Genomic DNA, 25103 nt, shown 5'->3' with positions numbered 1-25103 from the left:
ATATAGGTTCACAACATTACAAGCAAATGGTTCTACTTATTTTTGTTGAGCTCCCATGTCCTCTCTATCCATCGAAGCCTTGCACTAGGTTCGTGATCCTTGAAGGTTATGGAAATATCATGATATTTCTTTTCCAGCATAATATGGGAAGCATAGAAATGCACATCACTCCCAGGTTTAGCACCATCCTCAATCACCATGGCCATCATGTCTACAATCTCCTTTCTTGTTGTATCCTATCCAGAGTTTTCCTTTCTCTTTTTCCTTGCACCAAAGAGGTTAACCATACGCACAAGTCAATCCGTTTTAACAGTTTCATTTGACCGTTTCTCATTCATCCCAGGACTTGGTGAATAAGAACATGGCATCTCTTCCCACTCTTGGCACGCTTTTGGCGAGGTGTAGCTTCGACATCATGGCTTACACAACCTGAATCATCATCCATATTTAAGCGAGATGAACCACTCTGATATGTGGGAATTGGTACCCTAGCATGCTCATTTGTGACACAACAAGCATCAAACACCTCTCTCATTTTTCCTCCTCTGGTAGTGGAGCATATAGGAACTTGGCAGCCACCGGATTTGCCTGCAATCAAATACCAGAACTCATGGTTAAATAATGAAACAATAGTATCACACATTATTTGAATAACTGGTATGACAACAACATACCTTTATCTCCAATGCCCATCACTCATCCGAAACTACGATGGTCTTCGTATATTCATCTCTACCAATGCCAGATACTTTTTGAGTCAATGTCTTCCACACACTGTAGTCTGCTCTACATATATCCCATCTATTTTTCAGTTGGTCGAAAGAATAATTTCCACCGAAGCGTTCATTGAACTTCCTGACCAAATTTGCTTTTCCTAAGTCAGTCAAAGTGGTGCCGCCACGGTTACTAGCTCGCACCTCTTCTACACACGCATCCATAAAAATAGTATGGGTCATACTGTCCGAGTTTGCTTTAGGTGCCTTGATTTTCTTTTGTTTCTCCATTTACAATGTCTATTCATTAGCCCATAGCATTAGCGAAACAAAACCATTCACAAGTAGCATAATCATGAGTACAGAGAAGAACTTGGTTCTATGTACAGAGGATAATCTAACAAATAAACTAGCATCATCCATTCATCAATCAAGCCAATAATCTACATCCATCTACCAATCCATTGTTCCATGTACAAGAAGAGCTACAAAACATCTACACCCATCTATCCATCCACTCCACCATGTACAGAGAAGAATCCATTGTTCCATGTACAAAAAGAGAGGCTCGCCTATGGCAGCGGACAGAAGACCACGGCAGACGGCTGGATGGGCTTGTCGGGGCGGCGGAGGACGGAGGAGGCGGGGAGGGCGGTGGGAGTCAGCAGGTAGAGGAGGCGGAGGATGAAGAAGGCAGGGAGGGCCGTCGGAGCCGGCGAGGCGGAGGACTTCGGGGCCTGCCGGAATGGGGGTCGGAGGAGGCGTCGGGAAGCACTGGTCGGATGAGCACGTCGGGGCCGCGCTTGTCGGCTTCGGCCTGGTCACCGTTCATCGAGGGGGGGAGGGGCGACGGGTCCAGCAACCCTAGGTGGTGGCTGGAGGAATGGGGTTGGGGTCGGGGGTGGGGGAGGAATCGAGCGAGGGCAGGGGCTCGACCGCGGGGTGTGAAGGGTAGTTTGCCCGTAATTTCTTGTTGAAATAGAAATAGGGGTATAGCCTGAAAACTGAAACGTTTTCTTTTGTGGGATGTCCAGAATTACCATAATCGACCTCTTACGCGGCTTTTCACTTACACTCCCGATTTTTGTGTGATTTTAATTATTCTACAGAATCAAAATGAGTTTTTTCAGCTTTTGATTTTTCACACAGAAAATCATCATAATCGGATCAAAAGAATTGGGCCTAAAACAACAAGGGAGATGGAGCTGCAAACCGATGTTGGTTCAACCGGATAGACCGACAGTGCATGTTCTGCTCTCCGGCGACGCCACCCAGCCCCCCTGTGGCAGCCATTTCCCTCCCTCTTGGGCTTAACTACGACGGCTCGCCTTGGAAAGAACTTGAGATGAAGGAACGAACTTGGAAACATTCTCATGGGCCCTTGGCTCCATGCCCGCAGCAGCAATGCCACAGCCGTGGAACGGGAATCCCCTTAAGCAATACTACCTCGCTTTTCTAGGGTGGCTTGTGCGCATCAGCTAGGTGGATGCTTGCACACTGTTTATGTTGGTTGGGTGAAGTCTGTTTTGAACCTTTAGATTGTAAAGCTCGTCGAAAATGAACCCTCACCTCTAAATCCCTAAAGTTTATACCCTGTTCTCTTTAATCCCGGTTCTTTTCAACCCTCAGCCAATCCTAGACCTGTTTGTAAGAACAATCCCGATCAGGATCGCTCATTTCTCTGAATGACAACATGGGCCTATGTGTCATCTCCATCTTCTTCATCTATGTCTCCTTTTCTCTTTCTCCCTTGGCGTGAGCCCATGCAAACCGGACAACAATGCAACATAGTTGGTTCTTGTGCGCGGACTGGGCGAGTGTATCGGCCACATGCAGGAGCGCTCGAGAGGAGGTGTCGTCCATCTGATCTCCAGTTCTCCACATTGATCTAGCTCTTGGATATTACTATATGCAAAGCGGCCCGTTCGCAATGCTACAGCCGAGTACGAATGTGCAAACACAGAAACAGTAGAACGCATACATGCATGCAATGTATAGCTAACCATCAAAGCACGCTTGCATGATCAATCCCGTACGTGCCTTTCTTCACATCATCGATTCCAACCATCAAAGCCCGGCCGCCGCCTCCATGGGCCGCCCCGCTGCACGAGGCATCCTCTCTCCTGGTGTGGATCATATCTGCAGCCCGATTACCAATGGCGCAATCAAGCAACGCAGCGAAGCAACAGTAGCAAAGCAACCAGCATGCACACACCCGACCGGCGGTCGGAGGGAGGTGGCCGTTGCACGCACACATCTGGAGGGAGGCGGCGACTGCTCCGGCGGCTCGCAGCTGCGGCTAGCCTGGAGCACGGCCGGGCACTGAGAGCTGCCTGAGGGAGGACGTCTGGCCACCACCATGTTGTGCCCGACCGTAGATGGCGAGCAGCACGGCGTCGTCGGGGTCGCTCGCTCCAGGGCCTCGTTCTCGATCCCGGTGGCTAGACATAGAAGGTGGCGAATTCAATCATGCTTTGCCTCCCGAGCAACGGCAGGACCGGGTTCAACATCGACGGCGTGGGCGCGGCCATTTTCGCCGGCTGCGCGTTCTTCCTCGTGCCCCTAGCGGACCGACTGTCCATCACGATGCTCGGCGTCCCACTCTGGCAGCCCTTCGCCAGGAACCCCGACTACTTTGTGACCGGACCGCCAGCAACGGCGTCGCCATCGACAAAACGCGTGGCTACCTCCGACGTAGTAGTAGTCGGGCTCTCCACCACGATGAGCAACTGCAATGTGTGTTCCACCATCAACATGTTGCCGCCGTTCACACATGGCGAGTTGTCTGGCTCTGGTGTGATGGGAGACTGCGCATATCAGTTGTAGAGCTTGATCCTGATGGGGATCATCTTTTTCCCTGTGTGTCAAACGGGTGAAGGGTTGAGATAGGCCGGGATTCTTGAGTACATGGTATAGATTTCAGGATTGAAAGGTGAATGTTCGCTCTACAATCTCAAGGTTCAAAACAGACATCACTCATGTTGGTTTGATATTATATATGAATCCAATGGCTGTCATTGCTCTGTAGCAGGGAAAAGGACCGTGTCACTGGATACGTTCCCCTTTGTCACCGCCACCACCTAGACGACAACGCTGCACGCACGCACGGGAGGGAAAAAGTTATCTGCATGCACGGGTGTCGGCCGGGCGGCGCCGCTTGCATCCCATCCGATGCAAGGCATCGAATCGCGCCAACGCGTCCGCGTGACGGCTGCTCCTTTGTTCCCTCCCCACTCCACTGTCCACTCCTCCCCTCCTACTTTCCCTTCCCCCGTCGCTCGCCTCCTTTCTTTATAGCGCGCCAAGAATCAATCCACTCCCCTCCTTCCTCCTCCCTCCCGAGCCTTCCCGAGCACTCCTGAGATCAGATCGAAGGAAGAAGAAGAAGGAGAAGGCAAGGGAGGATCAGCGGATGGCGGACTGGGGCCCGGTGGTGGTGGGGGTGGTGCTCTTCATCCTGCTCACGCCGGGGCTGCTGTTCGAGATGCCGGGGTCGCACCACCGCGTCGACTTCGGCGGCCTCCACACCAACGGCAAGGCCATCTTCGTCCACACCATCCTCTTCTTCGCCGCCTTCACCATCCTCACCCTCGCCCTCCACATCCACATCTACGCCGGCTAGATTCATGTACATACTACTGTACTTCAACTAGCTAGCTATACTTGTGTGCATGTAATGGGTCCGTGCTCGCCAGATCTGTACTGCTGCTTGCTATCAGTTGAAGAAGCGTATTGAAGCTGCTGCGCTCTGTCTGTTTGTTTATCTCACTGATGTTGTACTCCTACTTGTCGTCGGCTGGGGATCGATCCATCTGTTGCAACAAGTTGATTTGCGACTGGCTTCAGCGGTGGTAGTAGTAGTAGTACAGCCCATCATCATCGATTCGATGTGCGTTTCAATTAGTCGCTGGGCATGCTACTGGAGTCTGTTATCATCCACCTTCCGATTATTATTTTCGACTTTCTGCGCAAGGGAATATATATATAAATATATATCCCTCAGCTCATCAAAGCCACTAGGGCCTCTTGATTCGTGGGATTTTAAAGTTGCAGGGATGGAAAAAATATAGGGTTGAAGCGGCATGTTGATTTGAACCCTACAGAATCAGCAAAGAGTGCTTGATGTCACGTGACAAACTAAGGAATTGTAAAAACAGACTGGAGTGAATATTATATTTCCTATTTAGTATAAAAGATTTCATAGGAAAAAAGACTATGGAACCAATTCAATGAATCGAAGAACCGAAGTTTCTAAGGATTTCAATTTTCCAAACATTCTATGAAATTCCTTTAAATCAAAGATGACCTAAAGCTTCTTTCAAAGCTTCCTTTGGCCTTTGTGAGCAACAAAGTGGATGGATAAGACGGGAATTCCTTATCCGCTTTGCTCCTGATCCATAGTGATCATTGCTAATGGAAGTCCGCATTGCTAGTCACCAAGGAAGAGTAGTGCATGATAGTTCAGGTCAGAGCCGGAGCTCATGGCCGCACATGAAAACAGGCATCGGTAGTTATTTATATTAGTTTTAATAAAAATTGTCCAGGATGGAATGAATTTCATCTTATTTATATGGAAAATGTGTAAAATGTAATGAACTTCGTTCGATTTATATAAACCCCGTCTTATTTGCATCAATTTTGTCGGGTTTAGTTAAACCGTGTTTAAAATGTATGTGAATAGTATTGGATGATTAGCTGTGGCATCCGTGTCTGACAGATGTGGGAGAATTTGCGTTGGAGATGTATTAACTCCTCAAAACGCCGTTTATAGCTTACGTAAATCTACACCTTTGTAGACAACATCCCCATGTGCACGTGTTTATTTTATTCAAAATTACATTTTGAATTGTTTAAAATATTGGTCTCGGTAGATACTTCTGTGATATGCGTGTAGAATAAAATGCATGTAATCCTTAAACTTGGTGATGATGTTCACAATGGTCCGCAAACTCATAAACTGCTTCAATACTCAGAATAACCCTTCATTACGGTCCTTAAGATTGATGAATCGGTCCTACAATACGCCTCATATGTGTTTCATGTTCGTCGCGAAGTTCTTTTTCTTTTACAAAAAAACGTCTCAGCTTTTATTTAATTACATGAAAACATAAATTAGAAATGTGGGTTAATAAGCTAATAATATTTAAAAACATGTGTATATATATATAAAGTGTTAGTGTTAAAAAAGTGTTAGTGCATTTCCAAAAATGTCCGAAAAGTTTTTGGAATATGCTTCAGGGATATTAAAAAAATTGTAAATATGTTTTTGGAAATTGTTTCACATGTATTAACAAATTGCAAACATGATTTTTGGAAAATGTTCATCATGCATTAAATTTTTTTACACCGTCTATTAAAAATATTATATTGTTCAAAATGCACAATTGTTAAAAAAATGGCAACGATGTATTTTGAGAACTGTTCAACATGTATTTAAAATTATTGTATCATAATGATATATTCTTGAAATGTAATAAAATGTGTTAAACATGTTTGTGGAAATGTAAGGATTTTTTTTACACAAACAACTTTTGACTCAGGTGGAGCATTTTTTGAAATACATTTTGCCAAATAAACTAAAACATGATGAGCATTTTTTAGAAGTTTCTAATACACGTGAAACATTTTCCAAAATCATTTCCCACATTTTAATTTCTTAGTGTTTCTTATATGCAATTAAATGAAATCTCAAGCGGTTTTGTGCGCACACAAAGAAAAAACTTAACAACATACACGAAACATATGTGAGGTGTATCATAGGACAGGCTCGTCAAGTTTAAGGATCGTATTAAAGTGGTGTTCTCAAGTTCTTCTTCAAGGACCGCATCGAAGCAGTTTCTAAGTTTGAGAACCTTTACGGACATCCCCACCAAGTTCAAGGACCATATACGTACATCTCCGTGGCTGTACGAGATAGTTGGTTATTTTTTCCTGTGCATGCATGCCTTTTTGTTAAAGCATTTCCACACCCCCCCCCCCCCCTCAACAGTCCCTCACGGCGTCTTTTTTTCGTCAGGCGAACGAAAATGTCCCAGCGCCCCTAGATCCTCGTTTTTTGCCTGTTTTGATCAAATTACATCCAGCGAACCCAAACCGAACCCAGCGCGCTCGGGGGCTCCCTTGGGCACCGATTGAAGCGAATAGGCATGTGGACCCGCACTATCGGCAACACCGGTTGATTTTCTTGCAGGTTTTCGCTTTTCCCTCCCCTTTTCTCCCTACCACCCCCATCTCCCGCACAGCTTCCGCCATTCTTCCTAGATCCACCTGTCATGCCGTCAAAGAAGTACGCGGCCCCTCGCCTAGCAATCGATCCCGCTTAGCCAAAGTCGAGGAAACTGAGGGCGCCAATGCCAAGGCCCTCGGCTTAACGAACACTCTGTGGAAGGCTTGTTGATCGCGGGGCGGCGATCACGAGTGATGGGCGAAACTGTCTCAACATGAAGAAGGCCAGGGATGCGGCGATGGAACAGGAGGAGTCGTCTCGCGCGACCATGGAAAACGAGCGCTAGATCCTTCCGCCTCAAAAGACGTGCCAGTACCGACAAGGCGCGTGGAGTAGCCTGCAGAGCGTCGCGCGATACGTCTCCAACGTATCTATAATTTTTTTATTGTTTCATGTTGTTATATTATCATTCTAAGATGTTTTATATACATTTACTAGCAAATTTGTATCATTTTTTAAACTAACCTATTAACTTAGTGCCAGTTGTTGTTTTTTTGCCTGTTTTTAATTTGCAGAATATCAATACCAAACGAAGTCCAAATGAGAAGGAACTTTTTGGAGATTTTTTTCTGATAAAAAGAGACCCTAGAAGCTTCCGGAGGCCACAAGAGGAGGCCCATGGTGCCCACTAGGCACCAGGGCGTGCCACGGGCCTCCGATGTGCCCTAGTAGGTAGTGGAGCCCACGGGAACCACCTTGATCTACCTTCGACTTTATAAATACTCTAAAATTTCAGAAACCCTAGAGGAGCCGACGAAATACGTTTTTCGCCACAGCAAGTTCCAGAATCACAAGATCCAATCTAGAGTCTTTTTCCGACACTCTATCGCAGGGGGCGACAATCACGGAGGGGGTTCTTCATCATCCTTCTTGTCCCTCTGATGATCTGTGAGTAGTTTACCACAGACCTACGGGTCAGTAGTTAGTAGCTACATGACTTGTTCTCTCTTTTTGATCTTCAATACAATGTTCTCTTCGATGTTTGTGGAGAATTATTTGGTATAACTCTTTTTTGCGGTATGTTTGTTGGGATTTGATGATTTATGAGTTTTTGATTTGATCTATACATGAATATTATTTTTTGTATTCTTTAAACTCTTTTATGCATGATTGTTATATCCTCGTATTTCTTCTACGATTTATTGATTTGGTTTGGTCATTTAGTTTACGAAAGGAGTACTATTATTACATTATTCCGCTTAAAAAAACAGACGCAAACGTACAAATGCATTGGCTGGTATGCTGGGGACAAACGGCTGGAGATGGTCTCACGACGACGAGATAACTGGCCGTGATCGTAACGTGGCTTCGTGTGCGTACGCTCTCATGACGAGATAACCGGCCCTGATCGTAACGTGGCTTCTCGTGGGTACGATGCCCAAGAGGCGATTGTCCTTTTCCCAAGGTGCCGTGGAAGGAAGGAAGTACATGTACAGGATTAGCAGGTACCGTCGATCGACCGCAGCGTCGACGCGTCCCCTCGCCCTGTCCCGTGACCGCGCTGCCTGCAATGGTGCAACAATCACCGCGGCGTCCGTGGGCCGTGGGCGTGCCTGCCGACCACCTCCCCTCGCGGTGCGCTCACCGGCCCGCGCTTGGCGCGGCCAAGCCGTGGACGCGGTCACCGCACGCCAAGTCGGCACCCGCCCCCACGCCCACCCAACGTGAGGCCCGCGTCCATCGAGGCCCCGCCCGCCGATCTGATCGATTTACTCGCGCACGCACACGCACACGCACACGCACACGCGCTCCCTCCGCTCGCGCACGCCCCTCCCTCCCTCCCTCATCACTCCAGTACCACCACAGTTCGACAATCTTCCAGAGACGGCCACCATCATCCACCACCGGTACGACACCATGTCCATCTCGCTGCGCCTCGCGATCCCCGCCGCGGCGCCCTGCCCCGTGCTGCCGCCGCGGACAGCCCGGCCCGCCGGGAATGCGGCCTTCTCCCCCGCCGCGCTCAGGTGAGGAGGCTGCTCGCCCGCCTTCCGTATCTACCCACCGCGCCGTCGGCTGATCCCTGTGTCCGTGTACGCAGGGGATGCGCCGCTCTGCCGCTGAGGCCGCGGCCCCTGGGCGCGGTTCGGCCGTGCCGGAGCCGGGGGAGCGGCATCGTGTGCAGCGCGTCGGCGTACCTCAGCCCGCCCACCACGCAGTGGGTCTCCGTCGCCGCCGCCGCGTGAGTACCTTTCTCCCCCCTCCGTCTCCTCCTCGCTACCCAACCCATAAAGTACCTTTCTCCGCCGCGATTTGCTCGTGCAGAAACGCGTGAGCCTTTCCACGCTCCGAATCTGTTCGCGCTTTTGCCCGCGAGGATACAAGGAACTGCATGCGCAGGTGTTGGTTTCCTGCCGACGCTGGACTGCTCGGTAGTAACCGGTGCCAGATTGTGAGATGCGCCATCCCTGTCACACAGCTTCCCGCAATCTGCTGATTGTTACTCGTTCAGAGAAGAGATCACAGGACATTACAACAACTGTTGCATAGAGTTGGTTTCGTGATCAACAACCACGGGCTTTGCGCTCATATTCTCATGGCGAGTACAAAACGCATCATGTGATTTCACAACCCTTAGTGTTACAAGTACTAGATAGACAATGTACTTGCAGTACCATACGCTGCGATGACGAATGATGACAGATTTTTCAGTCTGTTTACACCTGAACATAGCACCATGTGTTTAATAAACCAGACACATAGTTTACTTACAGCACAATACGGTGTGATGACGAACAATGCCGGATTTCCAGTCTGCTTGCAGGGGTTGAACATAACTTACAGGGGTTTCGGTCCAGTTGGTGACTTGCTTGGCTTGCCGCACAACCGTAGTATATCTACTTTATGCTTCTGATGTATCGTAAGTACTAGCGTATTCATGTTGCGACGATAACTGTCAACGCCAAGGTGGTGATCTTGCTTCAGATCTTGGATGACTTACTGGGGCTGTTCAGGCCATGACTCCAAATTGTAATTGTTTTCTTGAGGACGGGCAATCTTGTATAACTGAAAGTGATACATTCTTCGAAAACTCAACTCCTACTATTCACCTTGTAGATTTTTAATTCTGCAACATATTAGTATTTGAGCATTTATTTATTACTCTTTTGCCTCTTGCAGAGTGCTATTGCTTGCTAAAGGCACCGGCATACACAAATCTTTCCTCGTGCCATTGTTTGTTCTACAAGCACCTACCGCCGTAATCTCGTGGATCAAGTAAGATTCTGCCATTTGGCCCAAAGAATTATCTGATGATACCTTTTCCCCCTTTCCTTGCTATAGCTACTGGATGTTTATTCTTTTTGAGACAAGAACACTTACTTTTGGCCTACTTATCCTGTGGCGTCTATTCCTAATTTTAGGAGCGAATATGGGCTGTGGACTGCTTTTCTTGCGCTTGCGGTGCGTTTGTTCTTACCCTTTCCAGGTAGAGTAACAAAGGATGATCCATACGTCTTGCTTAAAATCAAGTATGATATTTGATAAGACATGGAACAGATATATGTTACTTATGCACGTGCGTCTGTCTATTGCAGGTGAGCTAGAGCTTCCACTGTCAACAATGCTGGCTGTCAGCGTTGCTCCTTACCAGGTGATGAATGTGAGGTATGAAACATTCTCGCCATTTTGAAAGACATTAGCTGTACTGCTAGCCTACTGCTGCATACGTTAGGTTCTTAGCCTTTCAGTTTATGTCCTGGTTGTTACTTTTTCCTCATTCTCTCCGGTCCTACTTCCTATCTACAGGGGAACTCAAGGTGGCACGATAGTGTCGTTGGTACTAGCCGCGTACCTCGCCTTTCAGCACTTCACCAGGACCGGAGGAATAGGAAAAGCTTTCGATCAGGGATCGATAGTTGCAACCATGGCTATCATCTGTATCGCAGTTATCAATGTGATCCTGCTGTTCTGAGTTGCCAAGGGCTACTCCAGAGTGCAGATAAATAAAGAGAGACCTTGTAGTGCATCATCCTGTCAGACTTTGTAGCTTGTTTTATCGTAATAAGAATGACCTGTGAAGTTGTGACATGACTGATAGTATATATCTCCATGTATGGTGTGGTTTGCGCACTAGTTGTGTCTTTGTGTGATAAAGTGTTAGTGTTCAGTTATTCCTGATGGCCAGTTTCTCTTCCCCTTTGTCGATCCTCTTGCTCATCTTGGAACCAAAACTTTGGTATGAACGGAGCACAGCAGTTTATTTGTTATTCTTTTGCCTTTTGCAGTGTGCTATTGGTTTCTAAAGAGACAGGCATACCCAAATCTTTGCTCATGCCATGGTTTGCTCAGCAAGCACCTAGAAGTGTAATCCCATGGATCAAGTAAGACGCTGCTATTTGGTGCAAAGAATTATCTGATGCTCCCTCCGTAATGGAATAGAAGAGCGTTTAGATCACTACTTTAGTGATCTGAACGCTCTTATATTCCTTTACGGAGGGAGTACATTTCCCGTTTGTTTGACATAAGAATACTGTGTTTTGCCCTGCTTATACAATGGTATCGATTCCTAATGTTAGGAGAGAATATGGACCGTGGACTGCTTTTCTTGCGATTTTCGTGCGCTTGTTCTTACCCACTCCAGGTAGAGTGAGAAGGAAGATTCAAACATCATGCTTCCATTAAGTTGGATAATCATACAACTGAGATATGTTACTTATGCACATGATACTGTCTGTTGCAGGCGAGCTGGAGCTTCCACTGTCAACAATGCTGCTTATCAGCATTGCTCCTTACCAGCTGATGAATCTGAGGTATGAAACATCATACCTATTTTGAAAGATATTAGCTATTATACCGCTACTGCTGTATCTGTTAGGGTCTTATCTTTTGCTCATTCGCTTTGATCCCTACCTCATGTGTACAGGGGAACCCAAGCTGGCACGATATTGTCTTTGGCACTAGCCGTGTATCTCGCCTTTCAGTACTTCACCAGGACCGGAGGGTTGGGTAGAGCCTTCCGCCCGGGATCGATAGTCGCGACCCTGGCCATCATCTGCATCACAGTTATCAACGTCATGCTGCTGTTGTGAGTTGCCAAGAGTTAACCCCTTGTTATAAGCCTCGCTGTCGAGGGGAAGAGGAGGAGCTACTCCAGAGTGCAATCTACTGATATATATATATATATATATCTTCGTGTACGGTATGGTTTGCATTTTGCACAGTGGTTGTGTGTTGGTGTTCAGTTATCCCTGATCCCCTTTGTTGATGATCCTTTTTTGTGTATCTTTTCACCAGAACTTTGGTATCAACAGATCTCAGCAGATTGTTCGTGCGCGATGGAGTCATGCAGATAGGGATGGGGCTTCAATTTTGGATTTTCCTTGGTTCATAGCAATTTCACAGCCATCTGTTGTATTTTGACGGCAGCTTTTTTTGTCGACTCGGGTACAATCAAACTTGAAGGACGAACAAATCTTCGGAATCGAGGATGCCCCTTGGTATAAGAATGTACTCCCTATTTGGCATACAATTTTCTCCCAAGCCAAAATTTTCAAAGATTTGACCAAATTTATGGAAGAGTATATAAAGAATGTGGTACATAATACCTGTATGTCCTAACATTTTGTCTGAAGTGAAAACTTTCATGGTTTCACCAAGTCCATGGAAAAAATATATTTAACATTTATAAATATACATTTCATGATGTATTTGATAATATGATTTGGTGGCGATAATTTTGGTCAAACTTTAAAGCGTTTGACCTGAGACAAAATTGTGTATGCCTTTGCAAACCAAAAAGAAGAGTTTTTTTTTTACTACAGATGTCCTCATACGTGTGTAGTTCCTTTTCTTTAATATAAAAGAATAAATTGTCAATGAAATATGAGTTTTACTTTTTGAGTGATCAATTGAAGATGAGTTATTCTATCACTCTTTTTTTTTCTTTGTGAGGAGCTATTCGATTACTCTGGTAAACCATCTTGGACCGCTGATGATTGATGGTGAACGCTACTTGAAATTCCATTTCCGCACCTTATTGTCGAAATCTTGAATCCGTGTATTTTATGCTCTATGATATGAGCCGTAGTTCGATGAAAAGGTGCAGAAACAAAGATATGATGTAGTTTGATAAATGTCTTCATTGACAGAAAAAGGCTTTTGACCGCTTTATATATAAAACAAACCATCATTGCCACAAGAATACAGAAACGAAAATACCATGCTCATAATGGGCACACATAGAGAGTACAAGTAACGGTTTTGCTGAAGGGACAACTCAACAAGCCCTGGAAAAAAAGAACATCAAGAGGGGGATACCAACGACCACAATCACAGTCGTTGCCTTGGCGATGTCCGCCCAATCCACTTACCGGCAGCACGCAGGGGAGTCCGAGGATGACGACGAGCCTCTTGGGGAGAGGGAAGGGGGGGGGGGGGCACCACAGGAGAGCAGGGCTCCGAGCTCCATGTCCACCGACGGCGAGGGGGCTATGGAGAACCTATGACGGTCGCGTCGTCGCCCACAAGGTAGCTAGAACCAATTTTAAACTCCATAAACCACCCCTGTAAGATTTATACCGGCATTAAGAAGTCATCATTTAAAGTTGAAATCTACAAATTCGAAAAAAGAAAATCTACCCCTCCATTCCTAAATACAAACTGACGACTTTTGCATCGATTCGGACAAAAACAAAAAATGGATCATCGTCTTGCGCTTCATCGGGTTCAAAAGCGACCGAAATCCAAAAAGAAAAAGGACTTTTTGTTTACAGTAGGAAAGGAGTTTTTCTGAAGGAGGGAAAATAAAAATGCAGGATGGTCCCTCGAACAATTTCATCTTTTCCATTCCATTCCATTCGTGGCCAAAAAAAAAGGTGGAATCAGATTCAGTTTTACCACTCATAGACCGCGGCTCCCCCCCTCCTCTCTCCACCGTCCCTCGCATTTCTTCGCCGATTCCTCCTCGTCGCCCTCCCCTCCCCTGGCGACCTACCACCGCCTCGCCACCGCCGTGCCCTAGCCCGGCCTCGCCCCCGGCGGCCTCGCGCTCCGGACCCTCGTTCCCTCCCCCGCATCTCACGCGCGTCCGCGTCCTGCGTCGTCGCGGCATCGCGCCCGCCCACCCTGTCCGATCCCGAGGTACGAGCTGCAGCGATTAGCTAGGCCCTCGCCGCCGCCCGCGAATCTCGGGCGCGCCGCCTAGATCTGCCCCCGGTAGACCTCACTCAGACGAGCGGCGGTAGCTCCGGCCGCGTGCCTTGCCTTCTTCCAGCGCCTCGCCAGGAACGGGCGGGCGGAATTTTGGGGCACCATAAATTCCCTCGACCGGCGGTATCTCGGCAGAGTTACCACGCTACGCCCCAGAGCTTGATTCATCACGTCTGTGCTAGAAGGCCTTGCCCGTGCCGCCGATAGAGTAGCTCATAGGTCGTACATAGCTCGACTCGTCGTGTGCGCGGTACCGCTGTTTTCTGCACTTGGATTGTGTGGCAGGTCATGCATCAGACGCAAACGATTGCAGATCTTGTCATGGTATCGTCTAGCGCTCTTGGTTGTTGATTTGCCATGCATAGCGAGGTTAAATCATTGGTGATGTACTTTGTTGCTTGTTGGCTCCAAACATTTATCAAGTGCAGGTTGACTGCCTTCATCCAGTCCTGTGAAGGACAATAGCCTTGTCCAGAACGTTGCTACTTTTGCAGTTACATCATTTAGCACTCTTGAACTGTTAATTTGCCATAGAGAGGTTAAATCGGCCGATGCTGTACTTTCTTACTTATTGGCTTTGGGTACTTCTGTTGAAGTCCTGGGGCATACTTATGTGCATTTGTTGGGCTCAGGCTGACTGCCTTCATCCAGTCCTGTCAAGGACAATAGCCTTGTTCAGAACTTTGCCACTTTTGCAGTTATTGCTTGTCACCCTGTTCAAGATGGCATGCCGGTGTTAGGTTCGACGTTATGACTTAGAAGAAACACTTGTGCAAGACCTGTTAAAGAACTGGACCAGTTTTAGTTGCTGTCTGGTTCCCTTTTCCAAAATGAAGATACCCCGGGATGTTTTACACAGTTTTATTTACCTCTCCATTTTTTCAAAGTAAATTTTGTGCATGTCTTATTACATTGACTTCCCAGTACTTATTTATGTAAACATGTTCTTTGTACTGCTACACTATTATGGTTGAAATGTCAATATATTTCCCAGAATATGCTTCAGATTCATTCCTAGTTTGTATATGCCCTGGTGTGTTTTATGGCTACTAATTTTGATGGCATTGAGATGAATTTATCTGATAAGAAATCTATCTCGTTGTAGCTTGTTTGAGCGTCCGTTCTTACAGTATGTCGGAGAAGCCATCTGATGATACGACTGGCCAGGTGAGGCCTGAAGGAGATGTTTCTGATGTGAAAGTGGAAACTGCCAACCAGAATAAAGGAAATGAGATGCCATCAGCACAGCAAGAGGTATCTTCTTTTGTTAACAAGTGTAATGCTTAACCTTGCGTGCTTGCATGTTTCCATCTGTACGATTTTACGAATTTACGTTCTACTATAAAATTGTCAAAAATATATTTCACAAGCACAATCCGACTTGACCGAATATTTGCAGGAAGCAGTGATCAAGAAAAAGTATGGAGGAGTACTGCCCAAAAAGTCACCACTCATATCCAAGGTATGAACAACAACAAGAAAGCCTTAAATATATTAGTCATTTTATTATGTCGTCTATGTATAGAGCAGTCAGGGAAGTTAGATCAATTTTAGCTCCATGTCCATTAGTTTCATCTGTGTTAAAATGTCTATCAGGACCATGAGCGAGCTTACTTTGATTCTGCTGATTGGGCTCTGGGAAAGGTATTGTACTGTTCTTTTCGAAAGCTAAATGGATTTTGAGGAAGCAGTGCAACTCCTATGCGATCTTGCTCACCTGATCGTTTGGTTTCCTGCAGCAAGGAGGACATCCTCAAAAGCCTAAAGGGCCGCTTGAAGCACTTCGACCGAAATTACAGGTGCTAAAACTGACAGTCATTGTTTGCAAGAATGTGCTTACCTTGTATTATACCACTGTTGATACTCTATCTGTTTAGCATCAGCTGCTAGCTGTTTCATTGATGGTCTTTCTAATAACCCAATAGATCACATATCCATCTTTTGGCCTAGTATTTAAACTGAACTCAGTTTAAGGTACCGGCCCCCCATAGTTCTGTTAGTAATTCTTTGCTCGTGGAGCTGATTTTGCTATCAAACGTACGACACTACTACTGTTGATATTTTCTCTGTTTGGCACCAGCTGATATTTGTTCCATTTGCGCATTTGGGGGTCTTTCTAGCAATCCAATAGATCACATATCCAGTTTTTTGGCCCAGTATTTAAACTGGATTCAGTGTCAATTGCACGTTTTGTCACCTCATTCTTGTTAGCAAGTCTTTGCTTGTGGAGCTGACTGGTAATAATTATGAAATTAACTTGCATGCTACACTGAATTTACTTGGTCGCTTACATCTTTCTCGGATCTTCTTGCAGCCTACCCAGCAGCAAGCCCGTTCACGCCGATTCCTTCATGCATCTACTGACAGCGAAGGTAATTTAATATTACAAGATACCAAGCAAGCAATCCTGAACATTTATCTTGCCATCCTCACAAGCATCGCTTTGCCATTCCAGAGGGCGCCAACTCGCCCACGGAGGCTACGACCCCGAACCAGGAGTCCACCGAGGAGGCCAAGGCAGCCGAGAACAAGGAATCCACCGAGTAGCTCCCATGTCCTTTTTTGAACGGAACTCTGCCATTTGCTATGCCCATGCCGCCTCATTGCTCTAGCAATAAGTATTCCGGACGTCGTGTAACGCCTGCTGAATTTTGAACTGAAGTGTCGCAGACATGCCGTTATCCACCGTGCTATGCCATTCCATGGCTGTCGATGCCTGTAACGAATTCGGTATATGGGACCGGGAACATTATGGTGTCGCACCGAGTGTTGTCCAGAGTCGGACAGAATAAAAGCGTGAGAGCCTGAAATTTATGCTGGTGCTGTGCTGTGCTGTGCTAGTTTCTCCTTCCTGCAGTGCGGTGCAGCGCTGATGGTACCGTGCTGAACCGTCTGCTCCCTGCTGTCTGAAACCTGTGATGTTTTCTCCTCTATGTAAGATTGTCTGTTTGAATTCTGCGTGGTTTCATGGAGTCCTGTAGTCCGGTTTGGTGTGTTAGTCTATGGTGCCTTGGAACCCTAGCGGCTTCGTTTGAAATTGCTGAATTCCAAATGTGTTGATGACATGATTTCAAAAAATGTTCTGAACTAGCGTATACGATATTAACTGGAGAACGTTTCTTCTGAACTTATAGGAAATCCAAGCACTGCCAATCACTTCAAATATGTTTTTTTAAAGATCATAGCCCAACGTTGAGAGATCTGATTTCTTTCTTAATTCTTATACAGTACTCCTATATAACAGAGATCTGATAGGTTCTTAACGGGCCGGGATCGGACGCTGACACGTGAGTCCACGGAGCACACGCTCAGGCCATAGGCCCGGTAGAGGCCCCTTAGAAAATAAATATTCGCTTACACAATCCCTAAAGCCCCATCGTCCCGTCCTCCTCCATCGCGTCCCACGCAACCCTAACCCACCCAGCCCCTCGCGCCGCCACCTCCCTCCGGATCCACACGCGCCGCTGCCGCCGCGATCATGGGCTTCGACGTGGGCGTCGTCCCCTTCAACCCCGATGGCTGGGGCCCTCCCGACGCGCCGGGCGCGGCGCCGCTCCTGGGCGGGGCCGTCGCCACGGCCTCCATCCCCTTCGCGCCCTTCTCCCGCTCCGACAAGCTGGGCCGCATCGCCGACTGGACGCGCAACCCGGGCCACCCTGGCGCGCACGGCCACCACGCGGCCGCCGCGTCCCGCGACTCGGTCTTCGACTTCTCGTCCGCCGACGACTCGCTCGCCGCCGCCGCCGAGGACTCGTCCTTCAGCCTCGTGGACGCCAAGCCGCCGCCCAAGCACCCGCGCTTCGGCCCCAAGTGGCGCTTCAACCAGCGCCCCCAGCTGCCCCAGCGCCGCGACGAGGAGGTCGAGGCCAAGCGCCGCGAGGCCGAGAAGGAGCGCGCCCGCCGCGAGCGCCACTACCAGAACCACCGCTCCCACCACCACCAGGGCTTCCGCGGCAACCAGCAGTCCTCGGCCAAGCCCTCGGTCGACATCCAGCCCGACTGGACCATCCTCGAGCAGATCCCCTTCGCCAACTTCACCAAGCTCTCCTTCGCCGTCAACGACCAGCCCGAGGACCTCCTCGTCTGCGGCGCCGTCGACTCGTACGACCGCGCCTACGACCGCGTCAACCCCAAGACGGCCCGCCGCCTCGAGCGCTTCAAGAACCGCCAGTTCTTCAAGATCACCACCACCGACGACCCCATCATCCGCCGCCTCGCCGAGGAGGACAAGGCCACCGTCTTCGCCACCGACGCCATCCTCGCCGCCCTCATGTGCACGCCCCGCAGCATCCTCTCCTGGGACATTGTCGTGCAGCGGGTCGGCAACAAGCTCTTCTTCGACAAGCGCGAGGGCTCTCAGCTCGATCTGCTCACTGTCAACGAGACTGCGCAGGAGCAGCTCCCTGAGAACAAGGATGACATCAACTCGGCGCCGGCTCTTGCTGTTGAGGCCACCTACATCAACCAGAACTTCTCGCAGCAGGTGCTGGTACGTGATGGCGAGAAGGTTACCTTTGATGAGCCTAACCCGTTTGCCTCTGAGAATGAGGAGGCGGCGCCTGTTTGCTACCGTTATCGCCGCTGGAAGCTGGATGATGATATTAGCATCATTGCTCGCTGTGAAGTGCATGCTGCTGGTGTTGATCCGAGTGGTGCTCGCCAGTTCCTCACTCTTAATGCACTTAATGAGTTTGATCCTAAGATTACTGGTGTTGACTGGAAGCAGAAGCTCGAGTCCCAGCGCGGTGCCGTGCTTGCTACAGAGCTCAAGAACAATGCCAACAAGCTCGCTCGCTGGACTGCCCAGGCTTTACTATCTGGCGCGGACATGATGAAGTTGGGTTATGTGTCTCGTGTGCACCCCCGCGACCACTTCAACCACTCCATACTCACTGTCATGGGCTACAAGCCAAGAGATTTTGCTACCCAGATCAACCTCAACACTGCAAACATGTGGGGAATTGTCAAGTCGATTGTGGACATATGCATGAAGTTTGAAGAGGGCAAGTATGTGCTTGTGAAAGATCCTGCCAAGCCACAGATGAGGATCTATCAGGTTCCTAATGATGCGTTTGAGAACGATTATGTTGAAGAGCCACTTCCAGAGGAGGAGCAGGTTCGCCCGGCTACAGATGATGTCGATGCTACTGCACAGGAGATGGATGCTGCTGCTGAGGCAGAGGCTAATAAAGCAACTACCCAGGGTGGTGACGGTGAGAAGACTGCAGATGCTGCCGCTGCTTGAAGGGTATAATGGGTCATCTTGCTTTTATCTAGATAATGTGTCTTTTCTGTTTTATGATCTGTTTTTGTGGATTAAAGAGTTGATCTGCCTTGTCTTGATACAGTGGTCTTATTTTGGTCCATGAGAAAACTTGTTACTCTTAAATTTTGTGCTTGGATGTGCTAAGCTTAGCACGCACTGCTTTGGATTAATGACTATGCTGGTAGTTGAATATTTATTCTATGTGGTTGATCTGCTGTGTATGTTTTGTCCATTGTGTATGCACATCTGTTTTTTAAGCCTTGCCGCCAAATGCATCATGAAAACCTTGTGGCACTTAGTAACTTGAGAGTACCCTGAGTTGTCTTGCAATTTCCATGCTGTGCCGCAATGGCTAGGCTTGTTGCTGTTTGTTCTGTCTTTGTTGCAATTGTATATGGGTTGAGAGCGCTTTTAAACCTGTATACCCAGTATCCACTTAGAACAACAATTGGAAAGTGGGCAATTGGGTTGAGCTTGATAATCTCTTTCGCCAACAATCATTTTCCTCTCATTTCAAATGCATCTCATTGTTATTTTTATGCCTTTGGTATCTGCATGCTTTTCTTTTGATGAAAATTTAGGAAACTATGTGATGCCTGGAAGCTTATTCTCCGCCTTAAGATTTCTGCGTCTTTTGAGCTCTGCGTGCAGGACTAGCATGGTTTGTGCTAGTTAATATTTGATGGAGATGCATTTGCCTAGAAAGCATTGTCTGATCGCTCACCATTGCACTCCAGAGCCATTTGTTCATCTATTAAAGCATGAGCATCAGGGCTGCATTGTACCAAGTCCTGTGTTCTTTGTACAATCCTCTTGCTTGCCAGATTCGGCTGTAGTCAAAGTACCAGTGAAGGAAATCTGGTCGGCCTACCCATTGCTAATGGGCAACCAACTTACCATCTTTCCTACATCTCTTATCACCATTTTTTTTGTGTGTGAATTCTGCAAGAGGAGGGAATCAGTCATTCCATATTGTCAATTATGCATTTCTCAAGTTCTGGACATTGTGGTTTGTTGTAGTTGAGACTACCTCATTCCAGTGTACAAAGCATGCTTGCTTTCACTAGGAACTGCAGGATTTTGTCTGGAGCATGCTGCAATTCTGTGTGCTTGTTTGTCAACCTGTCATTTGTTCATTCTTCTTGGGCAATTTTGCATCGGGTTTGAGCACGGTGAGAAATGATGTTTGATCCCGTTCGTCGTAACTGGCATCTTCTTTCCCTGCCGACCATTCTGTTATATTACGACCTGAGTCCAGGGAACGATCTAATCTTCTCTATGAGGCCAGTGATCTTGCTCGTTTCTTAATCTGTTTGGCTACAGGAATGGTAAAGGCAACGTTAACATTGTTCTGTTTGGTTCGTCCAGGGTAAAGATACCATTGCTCTGTTCGGAGCCGTCCTAAACATGCGCGCCGCGGACCGCGCCCTGTCTCCTTAGCATGCGTGCCGCCGTCTGTCCATGAATTGTACGCGCTGGCTAGTCCCCGATCTGCACGCTGCCAGGCGGTCTCTTCTAACCCCTGAGAAAAGAAGAGCATCAGTGAGAGTGGGCTTTGTTTGGGCTCCAGCTAGCTGATTCTCAGATTCTAGACCTTCTAAATTCAGAATCTCAAACAAACATATCAGATTCTTACATAGCTTGCAGAATCAGTTCTAGAAAATGAACTACGACCCAAGCCAAACCGGAAGTTGCAAAAGAAAACGTTTCTTTTTCAGCCTTTGCCCTTGCTTCTGTTGAGATTTAATTGACACATGTGTTAATTAAGAAAATCTTTATTATCCCTAACCACCATGCGTGAGGGCTGCGACTGTTTGCATCTGGTGGATGCATCCCCTTGGAGCTATATGTATTTATACTCAATCATCAATAAAAGACAACGATTCACTTCACATCTTTTCTATGGTCTTTCGTTTTACTTTGAATACGTTATCAGCACATAAAATCCGTCCTAAGCAATTGGGAAACATCGCGTGGCCGTGGAGACGCTCGGCCACAACACCTCTTCTTCTGGTGCGGTAACGCAACGCCATTAAGTAACGGTGATGTTGGCGGCGGCAACATCCATTCGTATAGGATATTAACAACATCCATTCGTATAGGATATTAATCATCAGATGCTAACTTTGGTTGTCTTCTTGATCGGATCTGCCGAGCGGTGGTGCTGGTCCGGCCGCTCTCGGCTCTTGACTCGGCCCCTGCTACCGCATGGACTGAAGGCCCCGTAGCGGCTATCTCTGCCGCTCATGCGCCGGCTGTTGAATAAATCCTAGTGCATCTCTTGCTGCTAGATAGTTAGTTTCCTTTCTCTGAACTTTACTGTAGCGTTTCAGGCTGTTGTCGCTGCTGGACTGCAGTCAGTTTAGATCCTCATTTTTCGGCCAGGTTAGTTAATTAGCGATAGGGTTAGTTGTCCTGGTCTTTGTCTAACAAACCAGGACCGATTCCAGCGGGCACACGACCCACTCGTGGGATGGCACGAGAGTTACGGATCGTGGAGCTCAGCTCCTGTTTTTTGTACTCTGAATAAGATGATGGAATAGACAGACAGAAAAGTGGCAGTTCAGGCAACACAAAAACCACTGTCCACTGATCGATTAGTTCATCGGACTTAGTTTCATTCGATCCTCAGTGATAACAATTGGCATCAGAGCCTCTTGAAATCACGATGGTCGGGACGCAACCACCGGCGGCGGTCGCCAGATCGAGGTCGCCTGCAGGCGGGGACGTCGTGTGCGCTCGCCGAGCCGCGGGCGGAGCAGGACTCGGAGAACTGGCGGCGGTGAAGTGGTGGTTCGGGAAACCATCGTAAGGGAGACCGGCGGCGGGGGTGCCGTCTCGTGGCCTCTCCTCACGAAGACGAACTACACCGAGTGGGCCATCCTGATGCGCGTCAAGATGCAAGGTGCAGGCCTCTGGGAGGCGATCGAGACCGGCGACGCTCCGGAGCGACAGGAGAGACAGGCCCTAGGGGCCATCCTGAGCTCGGTGCCACCTGAGATGGTCCAGATCCTGGCCGCCAAGGATGACGCCAAGGTGGCCTGGGACACCATCAAGACACTTCGCGTCGGCGTGGATCGCGTCCGAGAAGCGCGCCGGCAGAGGCTTCGGAAGGGCTTCGACGTGCTCGCGTTCAAAGCAGGAGAGAACGTCGAGGACTTCTCTCTCCGTGTTTCGAGCGTAGTCACAGAGCTGCAATCCCTTGGGGACACCACCTCCGAGCTCGACGGCGTGCAGAAGATTCTGCGCGTCGTGCCACCGAGGTACTCCCAGATGGCGTGCTCCATAGAGACGCTACTGGACCTCAAGGACCTCTCCATCGACGAGCTGAGCGGGCGCCTTGCGGCGTCAGAAGGGCGTGGCGCGCCGGAACAAGATGCAAGTGGGCGGCTGCTCCTCACCGCGGAGGAGTGGCGAGCCCGCGACGCAAATCACCACGGCGGCAGCGGCACATCCGGAGGCAAAGGGAAGAAGCCACAAGGCCATCCGGAGAGCAAGGATGGCGCAGGCAAGACTGACGGCGGCGGGAACCCACCGCATCGCAAAGGGAAGTGCAACTATTGTGGCTACGAAGGCCACTGGGCGCGCGAGTGCCGCAAGGCGAAGCGCGAGCGCAACGACCAGGGGAAGCGGGAAGAGGCCAATCTCGTGCAGGCCGCACCCGATGAGACCGACGGAGACCCCACCATGTTCATGATACAGGAGGTATCGCTGTCGGCCGCGGGCACGGGCGAGCACGTCTTCCTCAACGAAGAGCGAGTTGCCGCGGTCCTCCGACGCTCCTCTGACGACGTCGACTTGGCCTGGTACCTGGATACTGGCGCGTCCAACCATATGATGGGCGACGAGGCCTCCTTCGCCGAGCTGGACAGGGGAGTGGCTGGCACCGTGAAATTCGGTCACGGCTCCCTCGTGGAGATCCACGGCCGCGGAACTGTTCTGTTCACCGTCGGCGGAGAAGATCACAGGGCCCTGACGCAGGTGTATTGGATTCCCCGGCTGAAGACCAACATCATCTCCATCGGCCAACTGGACGAGATCGGGTGCCCGACACTTGTCCAGGACGGTTTCATGACTGTTCGGGATCATCAGCAACGCATCCTCGCCAAGGTGCCTCGTGCGCGCAACAGGCTCTACGTCCTCCATCTCCACCTGGTCAGGCCTGTGTGTCTGACGGCGCACGTCACTGAGGATGCATGGCGTTGGCACGCTCGCTATGGCCACCAGCACTTCGATGGGCTTGCACGTCTGGCGCGTCAGAACATGGTGCACGGGCTGCCACTGATCGAGCACCATGAGCAGGTCTGTGACGCCTGCCTTGTCGGAAAGCAGCGTCGATTTCCCTTCCCGAAGCAGGCAAGGTTTCGCGCGTCAGAACCGTTGGAGCTGATCCACGGACATCTGTGCGGACCGATCTCACCGGCGACGCCGAGTGGAAGAAGGTATTTCGTCCTCCTGGTGGATGATTACAGCAGATACATGTGGCTATCCCTACTGCACGGCAAAGACGAAGCTGCGGAGTGTATCCGCAGATTCCAGGCAAAGGTGGAGCGCGAGACAGGACGCAAGATCAAGACGCTTCAGACAGATCGGGGAGGGGAATTCACATCGAATGACCTCACGGGCTACCTTGCTGATCTTGGGGTCGAACGACACCTCACCTCTCCCTACACGCCAGAGCAAAATGGCGTAGTGGAGCGACGGAATCAGACAGTGGTAGGAGCAGCGAGATGCATGATGAAGGCCATGAGCGTTCCTGCCCGGTTCTGGGGAGAAGCAGTGACCACAGCTGTGTTTGTGCTGAATCGCGCATACACTAGGAGCGTGCAGGGGAAGACCTCGTTCGAGGCATGGCACGGGAGGAAGCCGAACGTCGACATCCTCCGTGTGTTCGGGTGTGTCGCGCACGCAAAGAGCACACGGCCTCATCTGAGCAAGCTAGAAGACCGCAGCAAGCGCTTGGTGTTCTTCGGCTATGAGAGCGGGAGCAAAGCCTACGTTTGTATGATCCAGATGCAGAGAAGATCGTCGTGTCCCGGGATGTCGTGTTCGAGGAAGAGAGGGCGTGGGACTGGGAGCAGACCCAGCCGGCGGTGCAAGCTGTGAGCTTCTCGATAGACCCTTTGTCGACCCTCTCCGGTTGCCTCCCCGTGACGACGACATCAGCCTCGCCCAGCACGGCCCCGGGGCGATCGCTTTCGCCCACCACATCCATGACGCCAGGAGCAGGGAGTGCAGGCCGCGACGGCTCTACATCACCACCTGCCGCTGCACCTAGCGCTCCTCCAAGCCCGGGAAGGGAGCACACTTCGCCAGTACCCGTCACACGAGTACACGCGATGAGGACTCGGGCACAAGACGATATCTTCCTTCCAAACCCTAAATACAATGACAGTGTCAAGTCACCTACACTTTCTTCATCACCCCAGTCACCAGAGGTAGACGACAACGAGGAGGACCCAGACTACGAGCTGGGCCTGCTGCAAGGAGAAGAGCCAAGCTCGTTTGAAGAAGCACAACAACACGAGTGCTGGTAGCTGGCGATGGCATCGATCGAGGCCAACCACACTTGGGCCCTGGTTGACCTCCCTCGAGGGCATCGACCGATCGGTTTGAAATGGGTTTACAAGGTGAAGAAAGATGCAGATGGTGAGATAGTAAAACACAAAGCTCGTTTGGTAGCAAAGGGATATGTGTAGAAGCATGGTGTCGACTACGAAGAAATGTTTGCACCTGTGGCAAGGATGGA

General features: G+C 49.2%; 5 protein-coding genes and 2 pseudogenes across 5 annotated transcripts; 6 read left to right on the top strand and 1 right to left on the bottom strand.

Moving 5' to 3' along the window:
* Positions 1–32: 32 nt before the first annotated feature.
* Positions 33–3074, bottom strand: LOC123402322 (annotated as a pseudogene).
* An 877-nt stretch (positions 3075–3951) lies between these two features.
* On the top strand, positions 3952–4476 carry LOC123419988. The gene has a single exon (XM_045107246.1). The coding sequence runs from the start codon at positions 4126–4128 to the stop codon at positions 4333–4335; it is 210 nt and encodes a 69-aa protein (XP_044963181.1). The 5' UTR covers positions 3952–4125; the 3' UTR covers positions 4336–4476.
* Positions 4477–8680: 4204 nt separating this feature from the next.
* Positions 8681–11051, top strand: LOC123450657 (cold-regulated 413 inner membrane protein 2, chloroplastic-like). Its single transcript, XM_045127802.1, has 6 exons — positions 8681–8906; positions 8981–9121; positions 10060–10155; positions 10302–10366; positions 10476–10545; positions 10687–11051. Exons 1-6 carry the CDS (start codon positions 8797–8799, stop codon positions 10850–10852), a joined length of 648 nt encoding a protein of 215 aa, XP_044983737.1. The 5' UTR covers positions 8681–8796; the 3' UTR covers positions 10853–11051.
* A 64-nt stretch (positions 11052–11115) lies between these two features.
* On the top strand, positions 11116–12484 carry LOC123450678 (cold-regulated 413 inner membrane protein 1, chloroplastic-like). The gene is made up of 5 exons (XM_045127815.1): positions 11116–11261; positions 11457–11521; positions 11621–11690; positions 11804–12079; positions 12175–12484. Exons 1-4 carry the CDS (start codon positions 11119–11121, stop codon positions 11967–11969), a joined length of 444 nt encoding a protein of 147 aa, XP_044983750.1. The 5' UTR covers positions 11116–11118; the 3' UTR covers positions 11970–12079; positions 12175–12484.
* A 1302-nt stretch (positions 12485–13786) lies between these two features.
* On the top strand, positions 13787–16902 carry LOC123450668. Its single transcript, XM_045127809.1, has 7 exons — positions 13787–14019; positions 15194–15342; positions 15488–15550; positions 15685–15732; positions 15828–15887; positions 16403–16460; positions 16544–16902. Exons 2-7 carry the CDS (start codon positions 15220–15222, stop codon positions 16633–16635), a joined length of 444 nt encoding a protein of 147 aa, XP_044983744.1. The 5' UTR covers positions 13787–14019; positions 15194–15219; the 3' UTR covers positions 16636–16902.
* A 559-nt stretch (positions 16903–17461) lies between these two features.
* On the top strand, positions 17462–19550 carry LOC123450647 (eukaryotic translation initiation factor 3 subunit D-like). The gene has a single exon (XM_045127794.1). It carries the CDS (start codon positions 17567–17569, stop codon positions 19331–19333), a length of 1767 nt encoding a protein of 588 aa, XP_044983729.1. The 5' UTR covers positions 17462–17566; the 3' UTR covers positions 19334–19550.
* Positions 19551–20521: 971 nt separating this feature from the next.
* LOC123423923 lies at positions 20522–20610 on the top strand (annotated as a pseudogene).
* Positions 20611–25103: the final 4493 nt, after the last annotated feature.

The sequence above is a fragment of the Hordeum vulgare genome, chromosome 1H (genome assembly GCF_904849725.1).
Source record: "Hordeum vulgare subsp. vulgare chromosome 1H, MorexV3_pseudomolecules_assembly, whole genome shotgun sequence".
NCBI classification, from domain to species: Eukaryota; Viridiplantae; Streptophyta; class Magnoliopsida; order Poales; family Poaceae; genus Hordeum; species Hordeum vulgare.
The sequence above is the reverse complement of the archived record's forward strand: the minus strand, read 5'-3'. Positions and strand labels throughout refer to the sequence as shown.

Bases quoted from the DNA above. Each gene is read 5' to 3' on its own strand.
- LOC123450678 (XM_045127815.1), top strand. From the start codon at position 11,119: ATGAACGGAGCACAGCAGTTTATTTGTTATTCTTTTGCCTTTTGCAGT. The intron at 11,262-11,456 runs GTAAGACGCTGC...TCCTAATGTTAG, and splicing joins AGTGTAATCCCATGGATCAA to GAGAGAATATGGACCGTGGA. The intron at 11,691-11,803 runs GTATGAAACATC...TCATGTGTACAG, and splicing joins TACCAGCTGATGAATCTGAG to GGGAACCCAAGCTGGCACGA.
- LOC123450657 (XM_045127802.1), top strand. From the start codon at position 8,797: ATGTCCATCTCGCTGCGCCTCGCGATCCCCGCCGCGGCGCCCTGCCCC. The intron at 9,122-10,059 runs GTGAGTACCTTT...TGCCTCTTGCAG, and splicing joins GTCTCCGTCGCCGCCGCCGC to AGTGCTATTGCTTGCTAAAG. The intron at 10,546-10,686 runs GTATGAAACATT...TCCTATCTACAG, and splicing joins TACCAGGTGATGAATGTGAG to GGGAACTCAAGGTGGCACGA.
- LOC123450668 (XM_045127809.1), top strand. From the start codon at position 15,220: ATGTCGGAGAAGCCATCTGATGATACGACTGGCCAGGTGAGGCCTGAA. The intron at 15,343-15,487 runs GTATCTTCTTTT...GAATATTTGCAG, and splicing joins TGCCATCAGCACAGCAAGAG to GAAGCAGTGATCAAGAAAAA. The intron at 15,551-15,684 runs GTATGAACAACA...AATGTCTATCAG, and splicing joins AGTCACCACTCATATCCAAG to GACCATGAGCGAGCTTACTT.
- LOC123450647 (XM_045127794.1), top strand. From the start codon at position 17,567: ATGGGCTTCGACGTGGGCGTCGTCCCCTTCAACCCCGATGGCTGGGGC.
- LOC123419988 (XM_045107246.1), top strand. From the start codon at position 4,126: ATGGCGGACTGGGGCCCGGTGGTGGTGGGGGTGGTGCTCTTCATCCTG.